General features: G+C 42.3%; 1 protein-coding gene across 3 annotated transcripts in view; it reads left to right on the top strand.

The window, feature by feature from the left end:
• TSNARE1 (t-SNARE domain containing 1) overlaps positions 1–27263 on the top strand; it is a 469351-nt gene that overhangs the window by 236257 nt on the left and 205831 nt on the right. For 2 of the 3 annotated variants that reach the window (XM_063174900.1, XM_063174890.1), the window contains exon 10: positions 13806–13973. In XM_063174900.1, coding sequence (XP_063030970.1) covers positions 13806–13973 — 168 coding nt within the window. The remainder of the gene's footprint in view (positions 1–13805; positions 13974–27263) is intronic. The other variant, XM_063174910.1, reaches the window with a different exon arrangement.

Genomic DNA, 27263 nt, shown 5'->3' with positions numbered 1-27263 from the left:
CCAGCTTAGTTTGTGAAGTTCCTCACTTCTCTGGAGCCTGTGGAAGTCTGAAGTGTCCTCAGCAAATATTGCTCTCTTCTTATTTGAAAATTTGAAGAGATCTGAAAGAAGGTTGATCCAGGATTGAGAGTTTGAGTGGTTAAAAAAAATATCTGTTTCTGCCTGATTTCTGCACTGCCCTCTGGAGCTACTCTTCTCCTTGGAGAGAAGAGTAGTGATCTTCAGAACTCAAAAGTACAGTGTCTTGCTGGAAAATAGCCATCTGAAATGAAACAAATGTGTTCAGTGCAGGTGTCACTGGATAATTAAATATTAAAAGTCAAATAGAGGTAGAAATAACTTTTGAGAAGACATCATGGGAAAATAAAGGATCAAAAAAGACAGATCAATGATAAGCAGAAAAATTTTGCTATAACCTTCACTAGAATCAAAATTCTGTCCTCACCATGAAATCTCAGGAATTATAAAGCTTTTCTTGATGATATTCTATCTCTTGATCAGGATCCCTCGTTATAACATGAAAGCTCAGCCTGGAGTTTGGGAGAGAGGAGGGTGGGATCTGTGAGGAAGCCAGCTTCTACACAGTGGCTTCAGTACTGCAGTACATCCTTCTTGGTCCATATTGGGCCTCCCTTGATTGATTTAAATTGGCCTTCAGGCTTCTTCTTGCTCCTGAGCACTAAATCCTGGAGAAACAGAGATCTCCTGTCTGACCCAAGCACATTTCATGGATAATCTCTGTGTCTGTTCTCTAAACTCTGTAGCATCTTCAACAGAAACAGCACTGAGCGCCTGCTTCCCCCTCTCTCCCCACCACTGGTTTGTTTCTAATGAAATATTTATTAAGTGAATGATATTTGCAGTCAGAGGAGGAGATAATTCATGCAAGCAATCAGCTCTGGGTTAACTGGAGAATGAAAATGTCTTGGACCGTAGCAAAAACTCATAATCAAAGGGCTCCCCAGCTATCCATCAAACAATCAATTACTGTATCCATTAGTCCCCTTTCAGCACACATTAGAACAATTTACTAGACATGCTAATGTCCAGGTCATTGCTCCTTAAGGATGAGCAAACAGCAGGGGCATCTATCAAAGTTTTGATGCAGTCTGATCTCATACAGTGTGAATATATAGCTTAGATCACTTCATATTCTCGTGGTGTAAAGTCTATTAAAGACCTGGTCTGTGAGGGAGATGCTGGTTGCCTCCTGTTCTCACCAGCTGGGGAAACTTGTCAGAAGAAGTTGAACTTTTCACATGATGCTGCCTTCTGTGTGACAGGTGAATAAACAAACTGCACATAGTAAACCAGAGGTGGTTTTGTAATTTGTTTGTCACACTAGCCAGGTAATTTCACATATGTTTTCTACTCTCATATGTGCCTTGTGGGAAAACAGGATTTCTCCATGAAGAGGGAATCCCAGAGGCAGCTTCTGGGCCATCACCCCAGATCTGTTTTGCCTCTCTGTCCTCACCTAGTTCCTGACAAATCAACTGGGAATTCAAACCATGCATGGTGAAGGAATCTCTGTTAACTCCTCCACAGTGTAGACTTCTGTCTCTGAAGGCAGCAAGACTCTTTCTGAAACAAACACATCTTAATGTACTCAGCTGAGCTAAGTATGATATATTGTTTTCAGTAAAAAGAAAAAATCTATGTGGCTTTTGGTCAGGGTTTTTTTTTTTGAAAAAAAACAATCTATGTGGCTTTTGGTCAGAGTTTCTTTGAAAAAAACATCTATGTGGCTTTTGGTCAGGGTTTTTTGAAAGGAAAAATCTATGTGTTTTTTCATGTTGTTTTGGATTGTTTGGGGGTTTTTCCCCATAGTCTCCCTTAGCCACAGCTGGGCATGTGTAGTGTAAATCTCTTCTTCTGAGCCTGACATTCAAGGCTCCCTTTATAGTCTATGGCACAGTCTTGTGTTAAGTAGCTGTCAATCTTTTTAATCTGGAGAACAGGGCTCTTATCTCCATTGACTTTATTGACCATGTCTCCATTGATTATAGTGGGAGTCTTAATCAGGAGCTGGAGGTCAGTGCCTCCACTGTGGGTATGTAAAGTTGGAGAGGTGGATTTCTGGCAGTTCAATTTGCCTGATCAATTCAAACAAAGATATCCACTGTGCAAACATCTCAAATTGATGTTAAGAGGGATCCCACTTGCATGTCAATACCACCAGTCCTGAACCAGCATCTGCCTCATTTAACCCTCCTTCTCTGAATGACACTTGATATCTGATGGAACAAAGTGGCAGCTCTGTTAACAGGGTAAAGCTCCTTGTCTCTATTGCCAGTTTGGAGAAAAGGCCAAAAAAATGAAGGGCAGAATTTTATTGGATTAAATCTCCCACTGGAGAAACCCACTTCACGGTTTTGAGTAGAAAGGGAGCAGAAGGAAACAAATTGCTGCAAACACCCTTCCTGTAGTTCACCCCTTGTCCCTCCAGAATTCAGAGGTTCAGTGGCAGTGTCTGCACCCATGTGTGTGAGTAAGGAGCCTCTTGTGCAGTGAGAACCTGGGTTTGTGTGATAAAAATCTCATTTTAATGCACACAAACTTTCAGAGGAACAGCAGAAAACTGTTGTCTTTCCACAGAGAGCATCCTGTTTCAATGTGGGTTTGCAGACAGGGGTCTCTTTCAGGGAGTGAAATATGTTTTATTCAGTGAGTGTGTCCCAGCCTTTCAGAATCAGCTCATTACTTTTTTATTACTGTAGGAGTGGAAAATTATCAGATTTGAGTCCTTTGGGAGTGGGTCAAATAGTAAGGAAAATTATCAAGATGCAACAAGTCAACCAATCAAAGCCCCATGCAGCATTTTTGAGAGTGGACTTCAGCACATGACAAAATTTCTCCTATGTTTGGGTGGAAGTTTCCAACAGAAATATACTTTTATGGCACAAGCAATGAAATCTTGGAGTTTATGGTTTGGGAAGGGCTTTGGTATGTACAGAGAGAATAAAAAAAGAACATGAACAGGGCAAGTAAAATAGCGTGAGGTATATAGTCTATAAATATCAGATGAGAAAATGAGGGAGCTAAATTAAATAGTCTTGAAGAAGGTATCAATAGAGACATGATTATATGTCTATAAATATTTTCAAGGTGAAAATACAAATGAAGACCAGGTGAATTATTCAGAGTTAAATGATAGAAGCCAGGATAGTCTGATGGTAGGAAAGAAACATGTAGGTTAAGTGCTAAAACTAATAAAGAACACTTGTGCGGATGGTTAAACCCCCATCAGTTTGCAAAGTCAATAGCACAGTAAAGACAGAAGTAAAATAAATAATAATGATAGTGCAATAAAAATCTGTGGTAGAAATTATCTGGATGTTTATCTGTGGCCTCTCCTGCCTGTGACACAGTTAAGACATTGTCCTGATATTAACTGGAAAAATGGGCAGATTATGGACAATTTTGTTACATGTCACGTTCCGGAGGCGCTAAGCTGAAAACCTTTCAGCATTTTTTTTTTATCTTAATCCTTTTGCTGAATGCTTTATTTTGGAAACAGTTTAGGAAGCTTTTCAATCCTCATGAAAGCCTGTATGCTAATGGGGTGGTGTGGGACCGAATGAGGAAAGGTTAACATCTCTGTGAGTGTATATCACCCAGACAGCACCGAGCACCTGAGGATAATAAAGCTGCTCTGCACCGCTTCCCTTCCTGAAACTTCCTATTTCTTGTCACCATTTGGAAGGTTAAATTCACTTCATCCTGCCCTGTAAAGAACTCACACAGGATAAATTAGCAAACTGCCAAATTCTCCCTATTTCATTCTCCTTGGACAAACTCAGAGCAAGATTTTGTTCCCTTCAGCAATGTTTACACTTCATATTTTCATTATTTCACTTTGCAGGCACTTTGGTGCCAAATACACCTCTGTGTCCTAATTTCCCTAATAGTGTTAGCTTCTCTTCCCTGAGACATTGCCTAGATCTGTAATAACTCTATCACTATTCTTGAGGAAGAATATAATTTTCTTTCTGCTGTTCTTGTGTTTTTCTCTAAACCAGTAAATGTTCTGACTTGATTTGACTTGAAATTCAAGTTGTCACTCTTCATTTTCTGGAGATTGAAGCTCACATCCTCTGAATAAGGTTGTCGTTGTTAAATATTTCCAGTAAAACAATGTCCTCTTGTCCATGTCAGTCCTTGCTGTCAGAGCACACAGAAATCAGGGCAAGCATTTCCTTCCATTCATTTAAACTCATGTTTTAAGGATGTTTACAGGCAGGGAGATTAGACAGAATTGGATGGGAATTATCACTGGCCAGGACAAAGAACCATCAACCCCTCCTGTATGGACAGGTGGGCATTGGAAAGTTTTATTGATGTTTTGGGAACATTTAAAGGGACAGAAGCCATTTCACCAATTTAGCTGAAAATGTGATCTCTGTTTCTCTGAATGTATCTCTTTAGGAGCAAATGCTACAGAACCTTTTAATTGTAAAACTTCCTGTCTAGCTGGGCTCTGCTGTGCAGTGCTCTTCCATAATTGTACACTTAAAAAGATAAAGCTGTAATCAAATCCAAATTTCCAAGTGTCTCTATTTCATCCCAATGTTGCCACTTGGGTGATCATGTCCCTTGAGCTTTAACATCTGATCTTTGGAAGAAAAGGGAAAAAAAAAAAGATTGGTTTGAAGCATGGGGAGATTTTAACAGGAAATCAGTTCTGTGTCCCCAGAACATGAGAAGGTCATGGATAATTTTTAGTGAGGCCATGAAGGTGCTCAGGAAGCTCAGGCATCTTGGTTCTGGGTCCAGGCTGGGAGAGCTGGGAGTGTCCAGCCTGGAGAAGGATCCAGGGAGACTTCAGAGCCCCTTCCAGTTCCTAAAGAGACTCCAAGAGAGCTGGAGAGAGACTTTGGATAAAGGTCTGAAGTGCCAAGAAATGGGCAAATGACCTCAAACTGAAGTAGGGGAGATTTAGATTGGATATTAGAAAGAAATTATTTAATATGAGGGTGGTGAGGCCCTGGCACAGGTTGCCCAAAGCAGCTGTGGCTGCCCCATCCCTGGAAGTTTTCCAGGTTGGACAGGTCTGGGAGCAGCCTGGGATAGTGGAAAGTGTCCCTGCTCATGGCAGGAGTTGGAGTGAGATGATCTTTAAGGTCCCTTTCAACCCAAACCTTACTCTGGTTTTATGATTATTGAAAATCAGGTTCTTTTGTGGATGGTGCCAAAAGCTGCGGGGGGATGACGATGTGTTGTCCCATCCTGCTGCTCAAAGCTCAGCTCCTACTTTCATCTTTCTCTCCCACAAAGGGGGGACCTGACTCTCACAGGGAGGCAGGAACTTTGTCACTTTGTCACTTTGCCCTCTGTCCCCAGCCCCATCCCAATCAACTGACTTCCCACCCCCCAAGAATCTTATGTGGTGACAAGATTCCTCTGATTTTTGTCCTTACTTGGGATCAGGCATTTGGGCAGTAACAGAATCATCCTGGCAGTGCAGGGGCTGTAAAATGGGCAGATATTTTTTAAAGAGTCTCTAAATGAGAGTGATTCTCAATATCAGGCTCTGAACATTTGCTTGGACACTGAACAGTCCACTGAAACCCTGCCAAAGGCCAGGAACAAAGAGAGATTAAAAATTGTTGCCAATTGAGTTTTATAGGAGTCAAACATGTTTCTAAAAATAAAACTGGTTAAGCAGTCCAAAAACAAAATGCAAAATACAAAAGCAGTCTATTTTATTTTTTTTTAAAGAAAGGGACATATTTTCATTTCCAGCAGCTTTCTGCTTTTCCACTGCTCCAGAGTGGCATTGTGCCTGTGCTAGGGGTTGTCTCTGCTGCAGGAAATCCAGCTGAATTTGATTCTTGACTCTGTGTGAACCCAGGAAAAAAAAAAGACTCCTCGCTATTTTAATGTTTTTTGGTACTAGATGGGTGTTAATGGCTGAGCCAGTGACTCATTCTCCCTCTTGTTTGCCTTTCTAGCAGGAACCTGCTCACCAGCTGTGCAGCACATATGTTGGGAGGCAGAGACATCACGACACTTTCTAGACAGTCTTGATGTGTCTGTGAGCTCCTTCAAGCAGGGCCCAGTTCCACAAATGCTGGGGGTTTCAGCCGCTCAGAGAGGGAGCTGTGAGCAGGGGGTCCCTGCCTCGCATCACGATCCAGGGACAAAGCAGAGCTCAGCTCTCAGACAGCTCTGCCAGCCAAAACGTGGTGCCAGAGACATAGAATGCTGAGAAATACACCACAGACAGCTAGGAAAGGGCAGGAACAGCTTGAGGAATGTGTTGTGATGCTATAAAAACACCAGTGAATGCCCTCCTTCCTGACAGCCTTAAAGGAAAAATGTTTATCCACTTGCTCTGTGTGTATGGATGTGACGGTGTTCACAGGGGTTCTTGGATTGGGGAAGAGATGAGGATCTGACTCCATGTTTCAGAAGGCTTGATTTATTATTTTATGATATATATGACATTAAAACTATACTAAAATAATTGAAGAAAAGGTTTCATCAGAAGGCTAGCTAAGAATAGAATAGAAAGCAAAAGAATGATTACAAAGCTTCTGTCTCGGACAGAGAGTCCAAGCCAGCTGACTGTGATTGGCCATTAATTACAGACAAACCAACATGAGCCAATCAAAGATCCACCTGTTGCATTCCACAGCAACAGATAACCATTGATTACATTTTGTTCCTGAGGCCTCTCAGCTTCTCAGGAGGAAAAATCCTAAGGAAAGGATTTTTCATGAAAAGATGTCTGCGACATATGGAGATGCCACCTGAAGGTGGTGGTAGCTCAGGCAGGTGGCTTTGGGGAGGATAGATGCAGTCAGGCTGAAGTTATTCAGTGAAATAGGTTTGAAAAGCAGAGTATTTTGGGTTACAAAGAGGGGAGATGTGCCTCTGTTCACTGATGCTGTTTTCTGTCACTCACATCGCTGTGGGAACGTCTACTTGCATGGTAGATAAAGTTGCCAAACCAAGAGGGAAAAAAGAAGGATAAGGACTGGAAATTGGAACAGAACAAGCTGCTCCTTCCTTCAATCAGACAGCGTGAAAGAATGTGGCAAAATGTAGCCCTCATGATCAACTGAAGTTTGACCTAGAAGCTGATCATCTCCATGAGCAAAATGTGAGTGTCAGCCCCACCATCTAAGCCTGGGCATTCCTCCTAAATTCGGTCTTCACTGTAGGGAGAAAATGTGCTGTGCTTCTTAAAAGCACATCAGTTATCAGAGAGCTAAACCTCGGGCCCCTGGCTTATTTTCTTTTTCTTCATCTACCAGAGACAGGTCATTTAATTCTCCCACCCTGAGTACAGTAAGATCGACTTTGAACTCAAGCAGCCCTGGGTGATGAGGTCAGGATTCCTTAGAATGAATTTGGTGGAGTAATAAAGTCTTGAAGGCAAGCTAAAGAAGAGGAAAACAGTAGGAGGTATGAACTGGGTACTCTGTTACTAAGTCTCTTCCAGTTCCAGGAAACTGAAAAGATTTTCTCAGTCCTCATGACTGCAGAGACCTGAATGAGTAAATTTAGAAATACTGAAAAGCAAACTAGCAAAATAGTTTCTGTTAATACGTTTTCCCTGAAATTAGTAATTTCTTGCAGATTCTGTAGTTGGAAACTGGTGGAAAGGGTGGTTTTCTTACTCAATTTCACATTCCTTTCATTCAAAAGTAAACACCTTGATTAAGAGTGAAGACAGAAACACATGAAGGATTCTAGTTAATTTAAATAAAAATGCACTTCAGCCCTTCCCATTATGCTGATTTCCTCATCCTGGTTTCTCTCATGCTACATCGGTGCAGAGTAATCAAATTTGCATAAGTTGAAGAAAATGCTGAACCCATTTCTGTATTTGCCCATGTCAGTGATGCATGCAGGAAGGGTTCAATACATTTCACTTGAAAGTTGTCCTTGTTGTGGTAGTTTTAAATTTGGCCTTTTTTGAGTGAAAGGAAGAGCAGGGGGTGGTTAATTTGTGATTTCTTGTGATGCATTTCTTTCCCAGTTGTTGTGGGAAGCTCCTCTCCTAAGACAACAGAGCTCAGATTACCAATCACTGCTGTGATCTTCCGTGTGAAAGATAATGCAAAATTGTAATATCACTATTTCTCCCCTCTAAAAGATTTAGAAGTCCCAGGCTGCTTGTTCTGTGCCTGCCTGAGGCCTTTCTACCTGTAATTGCTTTGGGCTTTTGCTTGGCATGGCACAGCTCTAAATTTCATTGAGCCTGCAAGGTTAGTTGTTTTGGAAGGATGGTTTCAGCGACACCATCTAATCCAATTTACCTGCCAGCCTTAACCTGGCTGTATTTTGGGGATAGTCGGGCCAAACTGCCTGCTCTGTGTCATTTTTGTCCCAGGCAGCTTTGCAGTGCCAACCTGCCATTAAAAATGTGTCAGGCAGAGTAACTCCAGCAGTGCTCTGCACTGTGGCCCTCCCTGCACGGTGTTTTATTGATCTCTAATGCAGACACTCCAGCCTCATTATTCTGCACGCAATAAAATGTGAATCTCTGAGCCTGGATGCTGCTGAGAATAGGAGATCCTCATAAAGGCTGTTTATGTGTCTATATGTACTATAAAGCAAGAGATAAACATCTCTGCATTTGCATTTGGTTTGAAAGCCAGAGCCAAACGTTACCCAAGGAGATGTGAGAGTTTGCAGGAGCTGTGGGAGGTGTAGTGGTTGCTGCTGGAGCTGGCCATATCCCTGCTAGAGGTGCAGGAGGCTTCTGGAGATTGGGGAAGACAGAGCAACCTTCCTTGGTTTACTCCCTGAGTCACGGAAAAGCTCTGAAATGCTCTTTTTTCATGGTTCCACAAGATTTCCTTCCTTGGAACTGCCTGCAGTCTGTTGTACGAAATTAGCTCAGACAAGTGGGACTGGTTTTACCTGTGCTCCTGCAAACTGGGAGATAACAAGGAATTTGTGGATTGTGCTGTGCATATCAAAGGCACCTCCAGGGCTTTACAGCCCCTCCATGCTCCAGATGCCTGAAATGTGAATGGATGAGTGGTCAGAGGAAAAGGAACTTTGAGCTCCTTCTTATTCTCCAGAATTAGTATTCAGTCCAGGTGGAGGACTGTTGGCTCAAACTGAACTTTCTGACAAACCAGGACCCCCAGATCCCTTTCCAAGGGCTGCTTTCCAGCCTCTTGCTCTCCTTCCCTGCTCTGACAGCTCTGCCACATCCATCCCAAGGTACTGGGTTTGTATCATCTTCCCAAACTTTCACACATGGGAATTAAACCCTCCTCCCCAGGACACCAGCCTGGTGGAGTTTGGAGTGGAAGGAGGTGATGTAGAAATGGGTTTATGTTGTCTCATTCCAGGCTTAACCAAGTTCCCTTCTCAACTGTCTCCATGCTGAGGTTGAAAGGAGAATTTGTGAGTGTCTTCCTCAGCCCTTCATTCTCCTGTCCCTGTGGTGTCAGTCACCTGGTGGGCAGTCTGTAAATCCAGCTTCAATAAATCTTGGCCATTTACAACTCTTACAGTTATTTTTGACAAGACTGTGAGAGGCCCATCTTATTTCTCACCTTTATTATCCATCTTGTACTAACCTGAAGGGACTAACTCTCTGGAGGGAGTTGTATAATTTTTGTCCTCTGTGGTATAATTTTTTGTCTATATCTTTTTAAGATTTTGGGGAGGATTGGAGAGGAAATTTTCATTTGAAATCACTAAACATTTCTCTGTCACTTAAAGACACTTCTCATCTGACTCCAGTCAATATTTCATGCCCTGAATTTATGGTCAGGGAACAGTTCTTGTAACTGGCAATCAGGGATGTCATAATTGAAGTTACTGATGTAAAAAAGAGCTGCAGGAGGTGCCAGGACACTCTCACTGCTTCAGGAGACTCCCAGATCTCTGCAGATGCACTGTGAGGGCTGGCTGGTGTCATGTTAGCTGGAGCTCCCATCAGATTTCTGCTTCTCTGTGGAATAAGGACCATATGGGAGCCAGAAGAGAGGTCATTCCAATGCCTTGCTTGGTGATTTTGTGTGACAAGAGTTGTCAGATTTGTGGTGTTCTGTCCCTCCTGATAGACAAATGGGGAGTGAGGCAGGACCAAGGTTGGGAGGGGGTTATTTTCAGAGGGGTCTCAGACATGCAACTTCTGAGGCAAAGATTTTACTGCTGATAAAGTACAGGCACTGACAGAAGCTGTCACCATCCAGATAAAACCTTTTTTTTTTTCCCCTATCAGCAGCTGCATACAGCGTCTCCCCATTGGTAGAATAAATCTGATAAAAAAATGTAGTTGTAAGCAGCAACGATTTTATCCTGGTGAAAAGATTTTATCCGACAAGAAAAATGTTGTGCCTGGGCATAATTTTTCAGATATGATGAACAACAGCATGGTATGACCCTCAGTCCTAAGGATTTCGTGTTAAAAGAACTACTGAGCATATCAGATATACTCAACTTTTTCCTCTGCTATATTTTTTTTTTTCATTGACAGAGCTCAGTTTATAGATACATCTTGACAAAAATCTGCCAGAGGCAAATTTCAACAAAAGAACAACTTCAAACACATCCAATTAACAATTTATGAAAGGAAATCCGACAGAAAATTACACAGAGATTCACAGGGCATAAAATTTGGCACTAAATCAAATTTATTGTGGAAATGCCTGTACAGGGAGTTATGGCCCCTTCTAGTGCAGTGTCAAAGGGAACTTTATCTGTGGAGGCTCAGCAAGTGCCCTCCATCTGATCTTTTCTTGCTATAAATAAAATGTTTTGTCAGACATGGCAATGAACATAACTCAGAAGGGAATGAAGAGCACTGATAAGCCCAGCTATATGCAGCTTTCAATCAGAAGCATTAGAAGTGATTAGATTTTTCTTCAGAGTTTCAGATTTAAGATTTTTTCGCTTTGTCACAAAAATGAGTGGCTCAGTACCATGGACAGCACAAAAAAAAAGATCACTTTTATTTGTTAGCACAGCGTACAGACCCTGATGGCAGGTCATGGTGACTGTATTTAACATCATTATGGAGCCATTTTTATGTCTGGAAGGAAATATCAGTCCCTCTGCATCCTGTTGTTTTACTGATTTACTCATTCAGTGGCCATGGTTGGATTTTTTTGGAAGATGTTAAGGATGCAAACACATGTAATTGCCTTCAGCAGCTCTGAAATTAACTTAGGTCACTATTTTGTTTAGAGAAAAAGATCTATGTCTAGACCTTTACCTATTTAAACACGTGGGTAGGTGGTTTTCTTCTAAAAGATGACTTAGTAGCAGCCCTTGCATTGTGTTTTGTGAGTAATTTGCAGGGTAATTTACAGATACCAGGCCCAGCCAGTGAGGATGGCAAATAAAGTTGACATAGGCCAAGATAAAGCATATTTATGGTACAGCTGTGTTATTCCATGGACTCACCTAATCTGAAGAGCTGGTTGCTGCCTCCCTTATTATCCCTGTGCTCCCACATCAGACCAGGAAACATCTGACCACTTGTAAATTTGTCATCTTCCCCTGAAATTCAGACCTGCATAGGACAGGCATGGCTTTGAGTGTCCATTCATGGGCATTGAGGCCCTTGGTGCAGCGTCCTTGCTGTGACCAGAGCACACAAATTTCATCAGAACACATCTCCTGTGTCTCCATAAGGAAGATTCTTTGGATCTTCCAGCCCACTTGGCCATGTGCAGTTTGCCTCTGCTCATCTGAGCCCACTGGTGAAGATGAGAGGACACCTTTATCACTAAATGAAACATTAGAATACCCCAAGTGTTTTTTTTCCAGAGTCCATTAATACACTCTTTTGGCACTGAAACACTCTACCAGGCAAGTTAGTGTCCAAGGCACGTGATAATTGGTGAATAAAACACCTCCAGAGTATCTTAATCCTATTAAAATATGTCTTATACAGTGTAAATTAATCTTTAACCTAATTTTAAATGATGATTTTCTTCCTGTAACACACCCTTTCTCAGTAGATCCCTGGAAAGCAGAAGGTGAAACAATGTAAGACATTAATGTCAAAGCTTTTCATCTGCTCCTCATATTTGGAAAGATACTTGACTTTTGATGCTGATTTTCCTATTTCCTTCTACTTCTTCCATCACCCCACTTCCTTCACCATTTGTGTTATTTTCCTTGTCTCCAACAAGGTATGGTGATAATAATTTCATAATAGTGAATTAATTTTATAAGACAAGGTCTAAGTGTAGGCAAATGCAAAAATTATTTTGTTTCTAAATACAGGAATTTCATACGTTTAAAGAGTTAAAGCAGAGTTAGAGAGTTAAACAAACATTTCCAGACTCAAGTTCTCCCAGTCCTTCCAGTTCTCCAGTCCTGTGCTTTTCTATCTAAATGCCCCATGGCCTCACTTCCTGTTCATGTTGTGGGAATTCCAGGGAATTAATAATTTTGAAGATGTAGTCACGGAAAGACAGCAAAGGCTTTTATTTTTTGGGCATCAATCCCAGTGTTTGGGCTTTGGATAAATCCAGATCCCCCCAAGTACTTGTTTTCTCTTGTAGCTTTCAGAAGCTTTGGGGATGTTTGGGTCAAGGTTGTGCTGTGGCCACTGCCATTTCTTCTTTCAACTTCAGAGCATCAGAAGCACTTGGTTTGCTTTTTTTATTATAATTTTTGATTAGGAGTCAAAGCTCAGCTCAAGATCAAGTTAGAGGGCCATGAACATTGATTGAAGTGGAATCCTCATGCAGTTGTGAGGTTGGAGCCTTCAACAGCACCTCTTGGTTTAGAACTTGATCTCAGCCTCCAAACCAACCTTGATTCAGTTAATTCTCCAAGTCCAGTCAGGTCTGAACCTGACACAGGCTCAGAACCCAAAGGCTGGGGGGAAAAGACCTTTTTAAACCTCTGCCCCTACTTTTTGTGTAGATCAAACCGGTTCTTGAACAAGGTTTTAAAATCTAAACCTGAATATAAGTGCAGCTCCCAAAATAAAAGGTGTCTTGAGGCTTATAAAACAAGTTAGGGGCTTAAAAAAAACAAAAAAAAACAACAACAAAAAAAAAAAAAAAAACAAAAGGGAGAGAAGCCTATTAAACAGGAAGGTAGGGCATGGGTGGATGATTTTTAACTGAAAGAGGAGATATTTGGATCAGATATTAGAAATAATTTCTTTCCTCAGAGAGTGGTGAGGCACTGGAATAGGGTGCCCAGAGAAGCTGTGGCTGCCCCATTTGTGGAAGAGCTCCAGACCAGGTTGAGATGATCTTTAGGATCTTTTCAGCCCCAACCATTCTGTGACTCTGACTGTGATCAGGTGTGTCAGAAAAACCAGGTAAACTCCACAGTGTGAACACCACAAACCCGTGAGTTGCCCAAGCTGATCACTCTGCACTCACATCACTACAGTGATTTCCCCCTTTTTAAGCTTTGCTGTTTATCTCATAAATGGAGAAGACTAGAACTTTTGTATTTTGCATGTTACAAGTTGGATCATAAAGTCTCCAATACAAATGAGTAGGATTTCTCTGTGCCTGAGAAAGTGTCTAATTCAGGAAGAATTTCCAGGGAAATTAAACAAGATAAATGTGTTATTTTTTTCAGCTGCACATCAGTGTTTTGTTCTGTCAGAACTGTGGAAAATTGAATTTGAGTACTCAGGCCCTAAAGTAGCTCAGGAGATCTGACTTCAGGTCCTGACATTCCCTTTGAGACTTTAAATGTTTCCTCTCATGTAATTTACTTTTCTCCTCTTCACCTTTCCGCCACTGTTTATGCCATCTCTTGTATCAATATTTCCTCTCCCCACACTAAAGCCGTGTAAAACTGGAAAACATTTACACTTCCTTTGCTTTCTTTCCATTCTCCCATCTCAGCAGAGCCCCAGGGCCCCCTTCTCTGACCTGCCTGATGATGAGAAGATCTTTAATGGAGGCGATGGCGTGTGGCAGAGCCAGGGCCAGGACCAAGCCTTGCTCTCGGAAATCACGGAGGAGGATTTGGAAGCCATCCGCCAGCGGGAAGAGGCCATCCAGCAGATTGAGGTCAGTAACCTCCTCCCACCACCAGGTTTTGTGAGCTGGAAGTGCAAAATCCTTGTGTTGTGCCTCGCTCAACGTGAAGGAAATCCTGATTTACATCGCTGCCAGTACGGCGTGGCTAAAAATGGGGGAGACTAGCAAGGATTTCTAAACATGGGAATCGGTGATAGAAGAAAAAGTTGGAAATCTGTGTGATTTGTGATGAAAATGACAAGAGTTAATTAATGCTCATGGGCTGATGGTTGGGTTCTTCCCAGTGAGCCTTCCATGACAGTCTGTGGTGAGGTGCTTTAATTGAGCTGGGTTCTGCAGCAAAGCAACTTCAACAACTGGAATTTGTCACAGGCAAAAACCACTCAGCTTTACCATTAGGGAGAATAATAGGTAGGCAAAAGGAAATAACTTGTTAACCTTTTCAAATTATTCAGTATTTTGCTGTGTCAAAGTATTTGGACATTCTTGACGTAGTTAAAAGAGGACATACTATTTTTATTCCCCCTTTTTTTTTTCTTGAAAGCACTGTAAAAATATGCAATAAAAGGAACAAAAAGAGGCCTGAATAAGTTGAACATCCCACATTTTTCTTTTTATACTTCCCTTTTTACGCTTTTGGGAAACTCTTGTTAGTTAAATTTAAGCGATAAATGGGTAAAACAAGAACATGTTAAACCTTCCTAATTTGTATGCTTTGCAGACCTAAACTCAAGATGAACCAAAAAAAGAGGGCTTCAGAATAATCAGAACATATAATTAAGGGCTATACTTTGTCCTTTAATTGGATTGGGCTAATTTTATCAGGATAGATTTTGGGTTTCACTAGAGCAGGAATTGTGATTGAGTTAACAGAGCAAAAAGGGGACAAAAGTTCCTGCTGGGGGCTGGTGCTCTGAGCTTGGGACCTCTGATTGCAAACAGTGATGGCCACATATGACTTAACTCTCCAAGTCAGAAATTTTGAAAGTTTTACAGGAGCAGGTCGAGGTCAGTGTTTGTCTAATTTCTGTTGTGGTTCACTGAGCAGAGATGAATGAGCTCTGTGGACTTGTGTCCATTACTAGGGATGAAACTGTCAATGAATATTGTCACACTGAGTATCTTCGGCTGTGAATTGTCATTTTGCTCTTCGAGTGCATCCAGCAGGACAAACTGTAGGGAAAATACATGTTTTGGGGTGTTCCTGGAGGGATGGTAGCAAATGTATTTCTAAAATGAGCTTGTGAGCAGCACCATCAGCTCACTGGAGATATGTGAGAACAGCCTGAGCAGCATCTTGTGCTGGGTTGTCTGGGATGACCCTGCTTGAGCAGGGATGTTGGACCAGATGACCCCATTGTTGTGCCTCAGCCATTCTATGGTTCTGTGATTTTGTGATCTCCTTTGTTTCAAATATAATCTGAGCCTTTTCTGATTTGTCTTTACATTACTCCTGTCCTCCTCAGAGAAAAAAACCTGCATTTAGTATTTGCACATTAGGTAGTGGGGAATGACAACCCCAAAGGTCGCCTCAAGCCCACCAGCTTTGTAAAATCAAGACATGCAGTTGTGTCTCCTTGGAGAGATCTTTATTTATTTTGCTGGTTAAATCCCATTTCTGTGCCACAATCTGATGTCTCTGCACCAAGTTGCACTGGACCACGTGGCCATGATGGGGTGGTTGAGGGGGATGAAGTGAACAAAATCACAATCCTAATACTTAAAAAAATAATCTATGTTCATGTATTGTGCAGGGTTTGTATCTGTTGATTTGATCTGAATACCTTTCTGCCTAATATGAATTTACCTCTGAATAGCTTAATATATGCAATTAATTATTCAGTCAGCTTAAGCAGTTAATGATGTTTAGGCTTTTGCTTCCTGAGCCATTTTTTCCCCATCTCCTCTATCCATTTTGCTTTGCTCTCAAAGATCCTTGTTCATCCTCTAACGAGGGCTACATTCTACAAACATTATTTCAAATGTATTTTAAACATTTCTCCTCAGGGGGAAAATATTTAGGACCGATGGTATTTTGTTTAACATCTCTTTTGAAAGAAATATAATGAAAATGAGTTTTTTTGGACAGCATTGTTCCTCTCCCCAGCTGTATTTGAATAAGCAGATGGTGCTTTTAAATAATTTTCACTGTGTTTTGTTTTTCTGTTTGTTGACCCACATGAGCATATTTCTTGTGAAAGGATTCATCTTGCACATTAAAACTTCCCTGTTTTCTGTAGAAATTGTGGGTACACAGAGGATTTCTTGAGCTCACAGTCACCACAACAAATTTTTTCCATTATATTTTCACAACCAGTGAGTAGCCAAGAAGGTTAAAATGACACATTATTCCTAACTGTCAAACATAACTAATAAAACAAATTTATTGCCAATTTGATGTATAGCATTTGTTGTCCTTTGTTCTTTGGGGACCAGAATGAAGAACAGAGCTGTGCAGAACTTGTTTTGTGCAAGTAGATTGGTCTCACTGGGATTTCCATGTCGCTGCATATCCAGCACCAGAAACATGCAGATTTTGAGCAGCACGGGAGACACTGAAAGAACATCACATCTTGTGATTACACACAATTTTAGAGAAAGTTGTGTACCTGGTAGCTGGTACCAGTTGTGGAACTTTTTCTTAGGAGACACTGAATTTGCCCTTTTTGCAAGAAAAACCTTCTTCATTGCTGAAGAAATCAGGAAATAAATTCTCTTTTCACCTTGTGTCCTGAAAAAGAGATATAAAATTGTGCCTATAATAGACGTTTTCTTAATGTTCCAATGACTTTTTCCCACTTGTGTGTTTTCCAAAATCTCTTCAGAGGTTTGGGTTAATGGGACATTGTTCTCTGTCAGGAACATCCCTCGAGGCACTTTGCAGTTCACAGTTTCCACCTAGACAGATAACAGCCAAGTCAAAAGTTCACCTGGCTGTTCATTTTATTTAAATGTGTTCCTTTTGCTATTGCTTGCAGATTAAAACCAGAGACGTCTGCAAGGGAGATGTCTCGCCAAAACCTTACATTTTGGATAAAGATCTTTATTGCTTGGAAATGTCAAAATCTGGTAGGACACAGCAGCCTTGACACAAGTGTTATTTCTTAAAATATTGCTTTGAACTGTTATATAAAACCTATTTTAACTTGAACTGTATTGGCAGTGAATAATAGATGCCATAACAGCTTTATATATAGCACTGTAAAATGTGCCATCAGAAATACATGAGCTGAACTGTAATGTGCATTGTCAGTGCTCAGTGCTGGCACAAGCTCTGTCATAGCAAATATATAGATATAATATATGTAATTTACCATCCCATACCTTTCATTTGCACCTGTGGTCATCTGAAAAATGGGAGGAGATAAAAGTTTGAGAAGAAATGGAAAAGCACTGAATGGGGAACTTCACAGAATTTCAGCAGGTGACTGGAAAGACCCATAAAAAAAAGATTGTAAATGCTGTATTGATTCAGAAAGCCTCCCATTATCACCCTCATGGAGACAGCTTCCCCTGGGGTGATGAGAAAGGAAAATGAGGAAAACCTCCCTCAAGGTGGTCCAATAACCATTTTCCTCTCTCATGGCATTTCCCATCCCCATGCTCTGCTTCCAGAGTGGGCATTCTCCTACCTTGGAGAGTGGGACGTGTCTCTTCCAATGGCACAGGGGTTGAAACAAAATGATCTTTAAGGTCCCTTCCAACCCAAACCACTCTGTGATTCCATGATATCCTGAGGAAAGCAAAGCACCTCCCAGGAACTGCATTTCAGTTGATGCATCCCTCGGCAAAAAAGGAGAGATGGATTGGTTGTGGCAACAGGTGTGAGGAAAATGCTTTTATTTTTAGGAGAGGTTGTTCCCTCTGGGTCGTTGCTGAGAAATGTTGATGTTTATTCCCTATCTGTTTTGAAGAGAAGTGATAGATGCCAGCCTCCACGCCTGTCACTCAAGCCTTTGTAGGCAGACAGAAAATGAAGCACAATAAAAATAAAACAAAAGAAAGCCCCACAGAGTCTGGCAGAGTGTGTTTGTTAGTTCAAACATGTTCCTTGTTCCCTCATTACCGCGTATCATTCCTTGCTGAGGGCTGTTTTCGGTAAAATCTCTCACCGATGGTTGCAGTTTGGAGAGTTTAGTGCAAGCTATTTTATACCTTTCATCAGCTTCAATAGTCCAGGGCTTTGACTTATGAGGGCTCTGCCTGTCTCTTCACAGAGGCTCTTTTGACTCACAGTAATGTATAAATAACACAAGATCATGACAAGCACCATCCGTGAACGATCCGGCGCCGTGTGAGTGTCGAGCTCTCCTTGTGACAGCACTGGGGACCCTATTTATCCTGAGCTGCAGAGCTGCCTGCCACGTTGACATGGCCATCCCTGGGACTGGTATTGAGTTGTTCCCTAAAGAACCAGCTCCAGTATGCTGCCCGGTCTAATTTAAAATGACCCGAGCTGCAGGACTGCTACCATTTATTTCGGGAGACTATTTCACGGTCCAGCAGGCTTCGGTGTTGATGAAATGCTTCCCTCTGTTCTTGCTAAAGATCCCTTTCTCATTCTCAGCTTTTTACACCTAGTGAAACTCTGCTGGACCCTGCAAATAATTCTTCTTCCCCTTTGGCTTTCAAACTCTTCAAATGCTAGCAGTTATCCTCCTCTTCACAAGTTGGTCTCCCTGGCTTTTCAGTCACTTCAGCGTTCTCTTCTCAATTATTTCCCATTTGTTAGTTCTTTGCTCCTGCAGCAGCAAACTGTATATAGGATTTTGGTGTTGTAGCAGAGCTGAACAGAAGAAATGTGTAAAAAGCCCTGTGGATCCAGTTCAGAGATTACAAGTCCTGATGGAAAATTTCTAGATAATTTCCACAAGTGAATTAAACTCAGCAAAGACACTATAACGTGTTCATTGCACTTTTTAGTTGTTAAGCATGTCCTGACAGACTTTTGACCCAGATTAGCCAGTACTTGCCCAGTTATTGCCACAGTTTGAGAGGTAACATTTTCTAGAGGCAGTTTTGTTGCAGGCACACGGTTCAGAGGGTAAGGGGACTTAATGATGTGCATGCAATGAAGTGCAGTTTCAGTGCCTGAGAACAGGCATTTCCCATGCCCTTGCACAGCTGCAGCCCTATTGATTTATGAGTTGATCACAAAAATTTCCTCTGGTTCTCACTGACATTTAGGGAAGAGGAAGAGCAAGGTGAATTAAGGGTGAATTTTGTGGGAAACTGTGCAAGCCTGAGGGCGAAATGAGGTGTAGTGAAAATAGCAGCTGGCCTCTTTGAAAACGTGGAGAAGCCTTAGCAAGCCTGGAGAACAAAGAGCAGCCTATCCCAGTGGAATCCTGCAGTGGCCATTTCCATTGAATATTGATTTGACTGTGCCTCCCTCTCTGTGCCCCTGTGGCCTGTAAGAGACTTCCCTTCATGTCAAAACCACTCAATCTGCACATCTTTAGCATGTTGCTTTCAAACTGCCACTGTCATGCCAGGCACATCTGAAAAGTTTCATTCTGTTCAGCTTCAGGGGTTCTGTGAGGCTCACAGAATATCCTGAGCTGGAAGGGACCCACAAGGATCATTTATTCCAGCTCCTGGCCCTGCACAGATACCCCAAGAATGTCCCTGAGAGCTTTTCCCAAAAAAAAAGTTAATTTTTTTGAACTCTGTCAAGCTGGTGCTGTGACCACTGCCCTGGGGAGCTGCTCCAGTGCCCAACCACCCTCTGGGGGAAGAACCTTTCTCCTAATATCCAACCTAAACCTCCCCTGACACAGCTCCAGACTGCTCCCTCATGTTCTGTCACTAAAACAGCAAACACATCCCGCACTGTATTTCCTTCTCTTTCCATTTTCCCACTCTTTATTAAGTGCTGCTGTTATATAAATATATCAATACACATCCTTCCATTCTGTAATCCCAGTACATCCAAGAGAGGCAGGAGATTAAATACCACTGGGTAAGTTATTGTGAAGATTCTCTCACCATCTTCTTTCTGCTCACACATCACTTTTGCTGTGACTGCACGCAAAAGTCCAAACTTTTTCTTCTTGCCTGGCTAAAACTGTATTTCCTCCTCTCCTCATGGACATGATTAGAGCTTGTATATTTTTGCAATCACTGTTTCATCAGGGATACATGTGCAGTCTTGGATATCCCTTTGCAAGACAGCCAGGTTTCAGGAATATATCACAAATCTTTTTTAGCCCCAGGCAATTTCTCATGTCTCAGGTGTAACCTTTTGACTAAACTGTGTGTAGTGAAGTGTTTTCAGCTAAATTGGAGAGGTTTCCACTGTGTGCTAGAGATAATTTTCCTTTTCTCACTTACATTCCCAGTGCCTTATCCAAAGCCTGTTAGTGTCAGGGAGTCTTGCCCTAAACCCTTTCCTTCATGCCCTATTCCTTCAGTGAGCTTGCATGAAGGAGACAGTAATGAAAACCTGGATTCAGCAAATCCCTTATGTGTGTCTTAAAAGCTTTGCTGAATAGGGATGGACTTTAGAACCTACTAAAAGTGAAGTATTTCCTCTGCAGAAGGAGAAAATAGTGCTGAGACACACATAATTTGCTAACAATCTGAATTTTAGGAAGACACATCTGCATATTTATATCCACAGAAGCTGAGCTGAGTTAAAATCTCCTGTATGACCTGTCAATGTGCATTGATAAGGCAGAGAGCTGGAAAGAGAGAGATCTCCAGTGCTGGTGGTGAAATATTGGTTTTCTTCTGCAAATCCTCCTGCTTAAATGTTAATATTTCTTTGGTGGAAAGAATGTGTTACTTTCCTCCTCCATTTACTGCACTTTTGCCTAAGTTTTAGCCACCAGATGATGACTGTCTCAACAAAGGCAACATCTTGCCCCTATTTCTGTTAGCACAGACAGTACAAACATCAAATGCTTCATCCACACTGCAATTTCTGTGGCTGTGATTTGCTGCCTCAAAGGGGAATTACCCTCTCACCTATCAGGTTAGAGTGATTCACTCTCTAGTGCTCTGATGCTAATTAATAACAATCGACATCAATAGACATCAACCAGCTGAGATCCTCTAGCAGTGCTCTAAAGAGCTGTCCCAGCAGGTTTGGCTTCTTTTCTTCCTGACTTGAGTGCTGTGCTTTATTTTTTAATTATTTTGGGTGGGGAAATCAGGATTTTCCCCAGTCAGGATGGGGGGGATAACAGCAGGTGAGTCTTAAGTCATGGAAATATAAAAGTTCCTGTTGGCAAAGCCCTGAAGCATCTCAAGAACCACTGGAGAGTGAGTCAGCCCTCTGTCGTTAGAGCTCAGCAGAGAGGGAAGTGAACCAAGGATATGGAAAAGACCCCACAGGGGTAACAAGGGAAGAGATGACTGAGGAGGACAATGAAATCCACATTTCACAGCAAGACCTGCTCCCATTCCCTCCTATTTACCAAAAGGTGCCTGGTCCTTTATAAATTCTCCTTGACAGGAATATTCTCCCACATCCTCACAGAAATTAGACTGAAAATCACATTCTTAACATTGTTAACAATGAATGTCAAATTTTAGAGCCTGATGACAAAGACAGTATTAGTTTATGCCCTCTGCACTGTGCAGTCTCATTTAATTCAGGTGTTCTTTAATTCTTTTAATTGCTCCTTTATGAAAGAGGATGTTGCAGAGCTGAACTGTCTATCCTCACTACTCTGCTCACCATTTACCCAGTGTCTCCTTTCGTTGTCATTTCTTTCTCTGCACTGAAGTCACCTCTTCCCATCTGCATTGAGGCTCTCAGATGACTCACTTGAGGCAGAAAGACTATTATACTCACCTAGGAGCCATGGAGAATTGCAGATTTTAGTGTTATAATATATTTTCTTCGGTGCAAATTTTTAGCTAGACCCTTGAGCAGCAGGATCAACTCTGGTCTGACCGCAGAGTTGGTCCTGCTGTGAGTGAGAGGCTGGACTTGAGCTCTCCTGTGGCCTTTTCAAACCTGAATTATCCTGTGATCTCATGATCCCATTATCTCTCCACCTCCTTTGACTGCACCACTGAGGGCTACCAAAAGTTCATGGGCTAATCTTGCTTCAGTCTAAAGACAAAACCTCTTTATTTCCCTCCCTGTGTGAGCTCCTGAGCCTCATTCTCCCTCCTCTTCCATCCGTTGTCACCACGGGCAGGAGTTCACGCTTTGCTCCTCTGTTCACACCACATTTGCCATTTATTTGGGGAAATAATTAGGAATATTTTACCCATTAGAAAGGTGGATTTCCCTGGAAGAGAAGTCCTCTGAGGTGACCCTGTGCCATCAATGGGTCTGTATGGGTTTGCCCAGAGAAGCTGTGGCTGCCCCATCCCTGGAAGTGTCCAAGGCCAGGTTGGATGGGGCTTGGAGCAACCTGGGACAGTGGAAAGTGTCCCTGTCCATGGCAGGGGGTTGGAACAAGATGATCTTTAAAGTCCCTTCCAACCCAAACTATTCTGTAGTTTTGATGCAGAGATATAACCAGTCATGTTTCAGAAGAATTCATAATTCTCTTGTCCAGCAATAACCGGAATGCAGATGTGGTTTGCTCATGTTGGCATCAAAATCTGCATTTTTTGAAAATGTGGACGCTTATTGATATAAAGAAAAAAGTTGAAACATATTCTGATTTAAGGCTAAAGTATTGCTATTGAAGGATGTGTGGTAGAAGGACTTTAGACCAAAAATCAGCACATTTCCAGACAGTTTTCTGTAATTTCAGTCTTAACATCTTCTACTAAGCTGTCAGGACTAAAATGATTCTTCTGGATCGCTCAAAGTTTTCCTGGGAATGTCTATGACTTTCTTCTTTCCAGGTCTTAAACTGTTCCATGGCTTTAAACTGAAAGAGAGCAGGTTCAGATCAGATACTAGGAAAAATCCCTTCCCTGTGAGGGTGGTGAGGCCCTGGCACAGGTTGCTCAGAGAAGCTGTGGCTGCCCCATCCCTGGAAGTGTCCAAGGTCAGACTGGCTGGGGCTTGAAGCACCCTGAAACAGTGGAAGATGTCCCTGCCCATGGCAGGGGGTTGAAACAAGATGAACTTTAAGGGTTTTTACAACCAAAACTATTCCATGATTCTCTGCTGTACCTGCAGCAACAAACATCTGCTTATTTTTAACTCTGCCTTTGGAGCTGCTGATTTTTGGAACAAATGTTCCTGAATTTCATCTTTCCTTGTCAGTTCTCCCACGAGGGATAAAAGCTGCCACGGGTTTCTCACCTTGCTCCCATTCCCACTTCACAGCTGGAGAAACTGAGACATTGTGGATTGTTTCTCTGCCATTGGAGCTCCATAGAAATGTAAATGCCTTGCTTAAGACCAGGGAAAGAGTCAGGATCAGTGCCAGGATTAAAATGCTGCTTGTTCCGTACTTCCATACCCAATTCTCTTCAGACTGTGCTGGGATGAGAGATCCAAACACAAGATCTGGCATATTTAGCTTCTAATTTTTCTCGCTGTTTGAATTGTGAGGCAGAAGGAATGTGCTCTTCAGAAAACACACAGTCATCCACTCAGTTTGGATGAAGCTCAAGGAAAACTCTGATCCTCATTTGTAACTGAAGGCAGATCTTCCCTGCAGGGGGGAATTGCTGGGATATGAAATTTCACCCATGATATCATGGCTTTATCAGGAGATGCTGAACAGCAGCCTCTCTGAAAGCACAGATTGCTCTGTCAGAGACAGAACCTCTGAAAAATCTTCAGATGTGAGGATAGGGCTGCAGGAGTGAGGGCAGGAGGGAAAGATCTGCTCTGTGCTCTTAGACATGAAACACACCCGAGGGAAAGCCTACAGGTGAATGTCAGTTGTGTGAGACAAAGTGGTGTTGAGGGGTTAAAAGATGAGGTTTTGGGTGTTGTGGGACTGAGACAGATGTGCACAAGGGACTCAGTGCTCAGAGCTGAGTGCTGGAGTGTCACCCTGATTTTTTAAGTTTTTCTAAGCCTTCTAATGTTTACATTCTTGTAATGAACTTTCTCACGCACTTTATATTAATACCTTGTTGTTTGGCATTCTTTTATAGAAGAAGAGAAATTTAATACACTGTTAGTTTATCCAGTGTTCATTGGAGAGGTGACGCTGTCACCCTCCAATCCACTGTCACTTTTGAAAATCTATAAATGTTAGAGTAAAAAATTAAAAGTTCTCTTTTTACCATCAGAAAGCTGCGTGTCCACGTTGTGTTATTTCATAACCTATAGTGACTTTGATCAGCATGTGCTGATTTTCTGAACTATGCTTTATGGCAAAAGGAATCTTTGCTCATTTTGCCCCTCTCATGGTCCCTGGCAGACCCTTTTCTCTCCTGGAAGTGGTGAGAGCCCAGATATGTGTTGGTGTTGAGGAGGAGGAACTTTGAATCTCATGCAGCAGTGAGAGCTCTTACACGCTCTTTGAAAAGGCTGTTGGTTCCTCATATAGGAAAAAACTCACTCCATCTGCAAGACCAGTGGTTGAAGGTAGCAGCTACTCTCTCTTTGCCTAACCAATTTTAGGAATTGGCCACAAATTCAATGAGTTTGAAGAATTATAGTATCATAGAATTGCTTATGTTGGAAAACACCTTTAAGATCATCAATCAAACCGTAGATCTGACTGCCAAACTCACCACTACACCATGTCCCCAAGTGCCACATCTAAACCTCTTTAAATCCCCCGTGGATGATGTCTCCACCACTGTCCTGGGCAGCTGTGCCAGGACCTGACAACCCTTTTGGGAATTTTTTTTTTGCTAATATCCAACCTAAACCTTCCCTGGTGCAACTTGAGGCCATTCCCTCTTGTTCTTTGCTTGTTACTTCGGAGAAGAGACCAAACCCCACCTCACTTCAACCTCCTGGGAGGACAGAGGACAACACTGTTTGTGCTCCTGATCCCTTAATCAGTCATCCCAAGCTCTTGGAGTTTCTTGATTGTCTTTTTTATTGCAACTTCATTGCTACCTAGCAGGAAAAAAGTCAATAGTGGACAATAATCTGAGGATTGTAGCAGGATAGGTAGTTTTCTCTTCACATCTTTAGCCTAGAGAGGCAGTGGACTGCTCCAAGTGGGTCTGGTCTGCACATTGGGCTTCATTTTCCTTCAGAATGGAGTCTTTTCAGCTGCTCTGTCATCTGTACCAAACAGGTGAACCAAAGTGCCTTCACAAAACTCCAATTTAACAGGGGTTGCATTAATTTGATGGTTCAGTCTCAGACAAGAAAGCATCTGCCCAGAATCCCTGCAGCTGAAGGGGGTTGCACCAAGCACCCCATGTGCTCTCCCCACTGCCCAAAACAGACACAACTACACCTGGAGAGTCTCCCTCCTGTGGTTTCCAGGGCTTTGTGTCTTTCTCAACAAAATTCAGGTGAGAGCAGAAGTCACTCTTTATTTTTGCCATTTTTAGCGTGGGGTGGGGGCAGTCAGGAGTGGGAGATCAGTAAAGAGGCAAAGTGAAGGATGTCTTGATCAGCAGTGATTCAGCAGAATTTCATATTTAGTCCTTTTTTGACAGTCTCTATAAAAATCCTGCAAATTGCTGCAAACTTCAGTCCTTCAGCCTGATTTGATCACTGGGTGCTGTGAGCAGCCCAGATCCAAAAGTTGCTCTGTAAGCACCAGCCCCTGTATTTGGCAGGATCCTTTAAAACAGTCCTTAAAAATGAATTTTCTGGAGCATTTCAGTTGTCACACAAGGTATTTCTCCCCATTCTCTTTTTCCTTGCTAAATGCATCCGAAAATGTAAAGTGGGGATGGGAGGGCGTGGGTGGAAGGAAATTGAGAGCAAACCCCATGACTCCTCTGCCTCCCTGATTTCAGCTCATGCTTGTAAATATAAGTCTCAGCATTGGGATGCAAGGACTTTTGGGATTAAGTCTTTCTATCCTGAGTGTATCTGGAGGAAAAAAAAGGAAATCCTGTACCTTTGGTGCTGGTTGCTTAGGAGGGAGTCACCTCCTACTGAAGTCTGACAGGGCTAAGTCGTGTTCCCTCAGTTGTTTCTCCCGGTGTTCTTTCCAATTTACATCTCTGAGAAGGGTTAAGGAAGGTGACTTCAGGTGTTGCCATTAGAAAGTCAAATTGCAAAAATAAAGCATTAAAAATAAACGCCGCAGCGAAATTGCTGAGCCAGGGAATAAAGAGCTTTAAATGCAAGCAGGGAACTGGCTGTGCATTTCTCCACCAGTCACCTGTCTCCCTATCTGTGGATTAAGGACTCTGTGTCTTTTAGTCCTGCATCTTCCCATTCAGCTCCAGGTGCTGCTGAATGTCACAATTTTTTTACAGCTTGCCTATTAAGATTTAGAGGAACTTCCTTCCTTTTATTTGGATGGCAGGAGGAAGATTATTGCTTGTTCTGAGGAGAGATCCAAGGAGAGTCTCTCATAAAAGAGAAGATTTTAAATATGGCTGGTGTTCCCTAAATAAAGTTCAGGAATTTGGTGAGTGGGTAATTTACCTATAGGGTGGATCCCCAGCTATGGGGAATTGTTACAGATCCACTGACTGCCATGCTGCCAATGAACTGGTCTCTCCTTTTGAATGACTTTCAAACTGCTCCACGGAAAAGCATGAACAGCATTTCTGTCATGCACAGCTTTCCTCTCCCCTGGGTGTTTTTGCAGGAGCACAAGGTATTTTACAGTCACACTCAAACAGATCTTGCCACACTAGATCATCTTTCAATGTTTTCCTGTCCTTGTCCCTCCCTCAAGGTATCATGTTATCCCCTAAATCTCAGGCCGCAGTGGTTCTTTCCTGTTCACCCTGGACCTTTGCTGGGGGGTGGGAAGCAGGCAGATGGAATATTTTAGGATTCCTTGCTGCTGTGTGCTCCCAGAGCTGAGAAGACCTCATGGGGTCACGAGCAATCACCATCATTGCTGCAGGCAGAGGGAAGTGCAGAAGGATTTTAGGGCTGGAATCTGTGAAACCCCGAGAAGGCCAGGAGCAGGCTGAGGGGCAAGATGAAAATCTCCAATATCAAATCATCTCCTAACTGGGGACAGTGCCATATCAGGACTTTTTACTGCTCTGATGTCCCCAGGGCACCAGTACATCCCCAACAAGCCCACACAGTTGTTACACCATGGGGAATAGTCTAGGCTTCAAATCTAGCTCTGTCTGAGCTCTCTTTTCTTCTTCTCCATCCCTACAAGCCCTCTAAACCTGGTGTTGATGAATTGTGCAGCACTCTGTGTGGGAGTAACCAGGTTTGGGTTAGAGACTATTACATAAATACCTCTTGCTGTTCTTTTTCCCCCAATTCCTATGGAGTTAGAGCACCTATTGTTGTGTGCCGTCAAACAGGCTGCCACAATAGCTTGGGAGGAG

This window comes from Melospiza melodia, chromosome 1, assembly GCF_035770615.1.
Source record: "Melospiza melodia melodia isolate bMelMel2 chromosome 1, bMelMel2.pri, whole genome shotgun sequence".
NCBI lineage: Eukaryota > Metazoa > Chordata > Aves > Passeriformes > Passerellidae > Melospiza > Melospiza melodia.
Note: the sequence above shows the minus strand (reverse complement) of the source record. Positions and strands in the feature narration are given on the sequence as shown.